This window comes from Mytilus galloprovincialis, chromosome 9 (assembly GCF_965363235.1).
Source record: "Mytilus galloprovincialis chromosome 9, xbMytGall1.hap1.1, whole genome shotgun sequence".
Classification (NCBI taxonomy): Eukaryota; Metazoa; Mollusca; class Bivalvia; order Mytilida; family Mytilidae; genus Mytilus; species Mytilus galloprovincialis.
In genome coordinates, this window is record NC_134846.1 from 60,081,032 (window position 1) to 60,088,810 (window position 7,779).

A 7,779-nucleotide genomic window follows, 5' to 3' on the forward strand; every position below is an offset into this window, starting at 1 on the left:
ACATTATATGTCATATATAGTATATGTCTTGTATGTTGTACAATTGGATTATGAAATGTCATTTTTATCATATGTGCTTTATCCAATAAAATGTTTGAATTTGAATGAAAAATTCAGTACAGTAAGGTAACACACATTTACGCACAATAAAGAAAATATCTGAATAAAAGATTTAGGATAAACAAATCTATGAGGTGTGTAAATACAGGTGTGAAGTGTCTTTTAACAAGCTTCAATACGCAATAAATGGCAAAAGTCCTATAACTTCTGCAAAAATTGTCAATTCAAAAGGGCCAAATGGAACAGTCAAATACAAAGGACGCTAACAATATTACCTAGGATGAAATTTCAGGCAAACAGTCTCAAAGAAGAAGTATTTACAGTGAGTAACAGATAGACTGACTGATGGAGGGATAGACACACTAAGACAAATTTCATTCTGTAAAGTTAGACAAGGTACAAATAGAAATAACACTATAAAGAGGTATATTGAATTTTATCTCATTTTTCCAGACTGTCTTTTAATATACAAATTTTATTCATCCTTTCCATTCCTTTCATTATTTCATTCAATATATTTCAATACATTGTTATCAATATGTATACTTTACTTAGTATAATATTTAGGTCCCTTAGTATAATGTTTAATGAAGGTTTTCATGCTTGGCTTTAAGCTTGATGAGATCTCATTTCTGCTTTTTCTCGAGATTACCAGTTCTGCTTAGAATTCTGGAAGTTTGCCTTCATTTTCTACATGATATATAATATCAGCTAGAGCATATTCTATCATTGTCTGGGAGGCTGCATCGGACATCTGTAATCATAACATATAAATATTTAAATATCAATATAAAAATAAGGATATGTGGTCTGATTGTCAAAACTGTTATAAATCTGATTTTAAGTATCAATGTGTCCCTCTTCTATCATTCTTTGTTAAAAACTGAGTAAAGGAAACATGATTTAGTGGATTCTGATTCACTACTGACCCCTTATGGGTCATATATGGGGAATAAACGCCATAGGATTGATTGATTGTTGGTTGCTAAGCGTCCAGTGGCAAATATTTCATGCATGTTCAGGATGAGAAAAGTTAACAATAAATACAATAGGTAGGTCTTGTCATAATAGAAGCCATTCGAGATGATAGTCTGGGAAATTTGGACTGCCACTGGAAAATAAGGGTGTATTGGATAGGGACAGAAATTTTGCCTTGCACCAGGCCACCTAAGGACCCCTCAAAGTGTTGTTGCAAGGGTTCTTAATGTGCAAAGAGCGTGGCACTCTCTTTACAAAGGCATCAGATTTAACGTCTACATTCTGACCGGACCTGACTGCGAACTTGATAGATCCTGCACAGCCAAACGGACGCCCCACTTCGGCAAGCATTTTACTGCCGGCCATGAGTAGACCAAGCGACCATATTTTGTTTCCCCAGTCACTCTTGGGGGTAAGGCCATAGGAGATTTTGCCTTCGGCCTCACCCCCTATGGATATTACTTACCCTCTATGGATGCAAAGAGGGTCAGTAGCAAACCATATAACTTATAAAATAATGTATATCAATAACAGGTATAGATGCAACCTTTCTGTGTATTTCAATGATTTGTGTTGCATTCTGCAGGAAAAGTCAATAGAAGAAAATAGGAATTCTCATTTGTAAACTTTGCTGAAAAAATTACTACTTTCAAACGTCATGATTTGATTTGAATTTTGTGTTTTAACAGCACTTTTAAACACTGCTTTCCTGTTATTTTGTTGCAGCCAGTTTTTATAGGTGGAGGAAGCCGGAGTCCCTGGAGAAATTCACTACCTACCTTCATTAGGAAAACTGACAATCCTAGTCAATTAAGATGGAGTTGAGTGCACCTAAAAGAGCAAGGTACAAACTCACAACCTCAGTGTTGACTGGCTAGAGATTACAGTAGTTACTACTTAAAGCACGCCGACACCAATGCCCCAAGATGTGTTGATAATTGAAAAACATTTCCTTGAATGCTTAACAATTCCCTAATATATAGCAAGTATAAAACTTCAAGATATGTTTTTGTCCATGTTTAAAACCAGAAAGAAAGATATTGTGAATGGAAAGGGTTTATACACTGAGACAATACACCACTACCACGATACACCAATATAAATGTGTGGTCATATGAGGGGTTGTTGGTATCTATTAAACTACTTAATTTCTGAACCATTGCTCCTACAGATTAAAAGACACAAAACTGAATATTATTCTATATCGATCTGTCATCGCTTCTTCTGTGTAACTATAAATCTATTTTCCAGAATAAGTAACTTACAGGTCTGTAATCCTTCAGTCCTTGTGGTATACATTTGAAATCTGGCCCAAAGTTCATTCTTACCTACAAATAGACATCAGAAATTAGTATATATAAAAAATAAAATTAATTTACAGGTTTCAAAAATTAATTGCTGTACCATAGCAGAATGTCCCCTGCCTATGTGTAGTTGTAGAATATGATTATAAGTTACAGGTATGCTGCAATAGACCAAGGATAATCTGTATTCATTTTGCCTGTATTTTTATATCTCCAGTTTTTAATATGCCCATTGAGCCATTTCGATTATTAATTAGATGGCTCTCAATACCATATATGTAAGAAATGTTGATACATTATAATGATTTCATGAACTTTTTATTGTCTCCAGTGAAACTAACTTATTTATGATACATTGTAAAGGTTTAGCATGCTTATAAAAATTAAAACTTTAAAGTCTGAGTCAATTCTGTGGGCATGAATTTGGCAGTTAATGACCTTTACAAAAATGAAATTTTATAAAGTTTAGAGATCATGGAAATGATAATTTAAAATTTCCTCATGAAAATATACATACAATTAAGGTTTTTTTTCTCTTTAGTTTGTTTAAATCCCATGGTGTATGAACATATCCCTAAATTATTTTTAATTTTTTATATAGGTTGCTCTATAAGTTTTCATTATTATATTATACATCATAAATGGAATGAACACTCATAGTAGTTATGTTTAACCTGACATCTTTCATCAACTTACCCTACAGTTTCTATACAGTGATAATGCTGGATAATACATTCCATCAAATACATCTTCAAATGCAACACCTTGGGACACTCCATTTTTATACATAATCATCTAAAATAAATCAAAATGTTAAGTTAAAAATTGTTTTCATTTAAGATTTGAGTTATCTTCCTTTAACTGTAAAGAATTCTAAAAATGCATTAGTTTTGCATACAATAAAATGTATTTATGTTTTTTTATATTACTGTGTTGTTTAAAGTTTCACACTTCATTAGTATATCTTTTAGAGCTTATTTTGTAATATGTGTTGGATTGCTTGCTTTGTTTGTATACATGTTTACTCAAGCTTTGTTATTAAGATTGGCATCTCCAAACAATATACATTGTTAAAATTGTATATATTATATCAAAATTTGATTGGGTGTTATCCCAATTACAATTGTACAATATACAAACAAAATAAGCAAGCTAACCAAAGTCTTGCTCTACATGTATATGAAATTAGCTGTAAATGATTTCTATAGTGCATTCTTCTTTTTTCATTGATTGTGTATAGGTCAGAGGGTCTCATATACATAAACTTTGATGGGTCATTGTAAATCTTGTTTACAACTAGATTTCAATAAATGAAATTGTATACCCTGCATCTATTATACTTTTCAATATCATATGGTTAAATAAATGAAAGTCCCCCTTCCTTGATTATTGAAAACAGTCATTCTGTATTGACAATAATTTATTAGTGTCAATTAGAAACACTCATTTTGGCTGATTCCCTTAAGGTGAATTTAATGCTAACAAATGATGTATCATGATATAAACAAGAAGATGTGGTATGATTGGCATAGAGACAACTCTTCACAAAAGACCAAATGACACAGAAATTAACAACTATAGGCCACTGTACAGCTTTCTACAATGAGCAAAGCCCATACCACATAATCAGCTATAAAAAGCCCTGAAATGACAAATGTAAAACAATTCAAATGAGAAAACTAACGGCCTAGTTTATGTACAAAATAATGAACAAAAATCAAAATTTATTCTAAAATAAACCTTATCATAAACTTCACTAAATGATGTCAATAATGCTTTTAATTTAGCAGAAAAGTCATACATACATATCACTTCAATGCAACACAAACAACAACACTACTGTATTATTTCTTATATTGAGGATTCATTATTATTCTTTGGATGCCAATTTTCATGGGCTTCCGTATGACATTTGCGCCGATTTTTTAAATTTTCATTCTTTCATTTGCGCCAATTTCATTTATTCATTTGCGCCGATTTTTTAAATTTTCATTCTTTCATTTGCGCCAATTTCATTTATTCATTTGCGCCGATTTTATATTTGCCCCTAATTGGATTAACAGGTAAGTTAATACTTGTACATGTACTATACAGTTAAGGTATATTGGTAAACTCTGGTTAAAAACATAGGTTTTAGTTAATTTTGATTCATAATGTTCTGAACTTTGCTGTAACACGATGGACATATTGCACATTGCAACGAGCCGAGGAGTCAATTTTTTAACCATCGACAGCTATACACATAATTACGTAAGCCAGACAAATATAGAAGAGTCGAAATCACAAGAAAGGAATATATTAGATGTATCGCCTATAAATACCCAGCAACAACAGATTTATGGTTTTAATGTATTCCGTTTTAAAGGATTTTAATGCTGTAAATATATATTTTCAATTCGTCATTTTAGTATAAACCAGAGTTTTTTTTATCTAAGGATTTTACTTTTTTTGATTTTAAAGTATGTGAATATAGTGTACAACTGTCTAACGGAAGAGTTCTATAATGTTAAATGAAAAATAACATGACTATGAATAAAATCTTGAAAAACTCTTGGATGTTGTCTCATTTGCACTCATACCACATATTCTTATGTCTATCCACCTGTAATTAACCTGTAATTTACCTGTAAAAAAATCGGCGCAAATGAAAACAAAAATCGGCGCAAATGAAAGAAAAAATCGGCGCAAATGAAAGAAAAATTAGGCGCAAATGAAAAAAAAAATCGGCGCAAATGCAGACTTTGACAAAACCACGAAATTGAATATCCAAAAACATGTATTTTTCCCTTAATCCACGAAAATTGGTACACACGAATATAAATGAATCCCCAGTTATATCCACTCGCCACACTGCAACTTTTCTTTTATGACATAGCTTTTATTCTTGTACTCTAAATAAGGTTTTCTTTTTATTTACTCTTGCATATATATGTATGTAAATTAGATAAATGAGAATGAGACCATGGGAGTATGATGGGACACAGATGATACCCCCACTTACATATTACGTTATAAAGGGGCACAACTCTAGAATGATAAAAATGACTACACCAAAATTTGTTTTGAGTTTTGTGTATAAATTTCATAACATTTGGTTGGGGTAAATTTAAGTTTTTTCGGCAATCCTTCAGTTTGGCAAGTTTATTGAGAGATAGCTTTTGTACCTTCTGTTTGAGTAAATAACATGTACTTGTATTGTGACTGTAGTTAGTATTTTGTGTTGTGTGTATAGTTTATATTGTGTAGATCTGTATGTTTTTGAGATGCTGATCCAATATAAGAGCAAAACCAATTTTGAAAAGTATTGACAAACAGAGGGACAAGGGTAACAGGTATGCCCCTTCAGCCTTTAAATTTAAATGATTGACATGGAAAGTTTATAAATCTAATTACAACTCCCATACTTGTATACAGGAAGTTGTGTATGTGATAATATTCGACTATCTACAGGAAATTGACAGTCTTACTCCTGTGTTTATAACCTTTAAGAGACTTATCAAAATCGTAAATCCTGTTTACTAGGATAAATTTTAAATATCATATTTGTAACATTAAAAACAATAATGTGAAAAAAAAATTTAACATTCATCATTAGAAAATACATTTCTATGAAAACAAAAACAATTATGCAATTTCTGTACCTGTATTTTTGACTTATTTAAGAAATTCAGATTTTTTAATTAGCATCTTTAGAAATCCACCATTTGTGTGAGGGCAATAACAATTCACAATAGATAAACAATTCCAATTTAATAACATTTTATTGCAATAATTCCGCTGAGCTGAAAAAGCTAATGGAATACAAAATACCATTTACATCCCCTGAATGGTTCTAATAGTTTATGAAATTGACCATCTGATCCAGACTTTTTTTTTAATTTAATTGCCTCACACCATCAGGTGATTGTTGGACCCTAAAAAAAATCACTTTCCAGTACCTATATATAAATAAACCACCAATTCTCATAGTTTACATTGCTTTGTCTCTTTTAGGGTTATATTATAGGAATTACTATGGATTTCTTTTTATTTCTGGAATACCAATTTTCATGAATTTTGTTTGTAAAGTTGAACAACAAATTTAAATGTTCAACGAATTAAAAATTAGGCTTGTTTGTAGTCTTTGTCAGAAGAACCAAATCAAATATCCATGAACATACTGTATTTTCTTAAACCATGAAAAATTGGTATCCATGAACATAAATGATTCCACAGTACACCTTTTTATTGGTGTGTAAACTTAGTAGTTAAACTCATAAACTGAATAAGATGTATAGTTTGTGAACAAAAGACCAAGTTTACACTTTTTTAGTATTTGTAGATGTGCAAATCATATAAGAATAATTGTGTTTTTAATGGTAGGTTGCTGTCTCATTGACATACACACAAAGTTCTTTATTATTCATGATGGACAGATGACATAAGACTACAAACTATCCTGACAGGACTAATGCAAGTATGCACATTGGGCCTGACAATGAATATAAGTTCTGTGTCAAATTATGTCATCATTGATTAACATCTTGCTTACCTGACTACCTCTACTTGGTTTTAATTTCTTCTCTGTTTCCGATACAAGATCTTTCTCTTCGTAATACAGATGACTTTTAAACTTCACAAGAGGCTGAAATAAAAAGAAAAGAAATTATATTTGCTAAAAATTAGAGGGCTAACTGATTAGAGCTTAATGGTATTTTGTGATACTGACTACAAGTACTATAGACCAGTTATATCAAATAGCTATTTTCTTTTGCCATTTGAAATACTAGTAAAAGAAATCTGCTTGTCTCCAAGCACAAACAATCTTTATCCATGACTCTATTCAGAAAAAAGAAATGGAGAATGTGTCCATGGGATACAGATGAAGCTCCTGTTTGCGTATTATTTTAAAAGGGCCATAACTCTTGGACAGTAAAACTGACACCACCCAAATCAGAACTTGATCTGTGTTTTGTGGCAATAAGCATTGTGTATGAGTTTCATAACATTTGATTGAAGCAAACTAAAGTGAGAGAACAGAAACTACTTTTAACTTACTGACAACTCTTAGGTAACAATTAATGCACCCTCCACTGCAGCGGGGGCATAAAAATTTGTATTTACCAGAAGTTCCATTTAACACTTGTAATGTGTAACGTCAATTGAAACAATAGTTTTATTTGTTCTGTAATAAAACATTTCACAAATGAATATCTCAAAATAGTTTAAAATGCACTACAAAGGGCAGAAGAATACTGAACAAAAAACTACAAGTTTTATGATATTTTCTATTCACATAACTGTAAAACAATATAAGATTTAATATATGCTATGCAACAACTCCTTATACAAATATTTCCTGAAAATCAGCTGTTATCTGCAAGAATAGTTACATGGAGCATAGATGTGATACATCTATGCATGGAGGAAAGTGTTATTTCATGAAATTGTCTACAGA

The 7,779-nt window shown here is 31.3% G+C and overlaps 1 protein-coding gene across 1 annotated transcript in view; it reads right to left on the reverse strand.

The window, feature by feature from the left end:
* Positions 1 to 479: 479 nt before the first annotated feature.
* Positions 480 to 7,779, reverse strand: part of LOC143045477 (set1/Ash2 histone methyltransferase complex subunit ASH2-like) — a 47,744-nt gene continuing 40,444 nt past the window's right edge. The window contains exons 15-18 of the mRNA XM_076218002.1: positions 6,874 to 6,966; positions 3,039 to 3,137; positions 2,304 to 2,366; positions 480 to 814 (exon numbers count right to left, since the gene is read on the reverse strand). Of these exons, the coding sequence (XP_076074117.1) occupies positions 722 to 814; positions 2,304 to 2,366; positions 3,039 to 3,137; positions 6,874 to 6,966 (348 nt within the window). The 3' untranslated portion in view covers positions 480 to 721. The remainder of the gene's footprint in view (positions 815 to 2,303; positions 2,367 to 3,038; positions 3,138 to 6,873; positions 6,967 to 7,779) is intronic.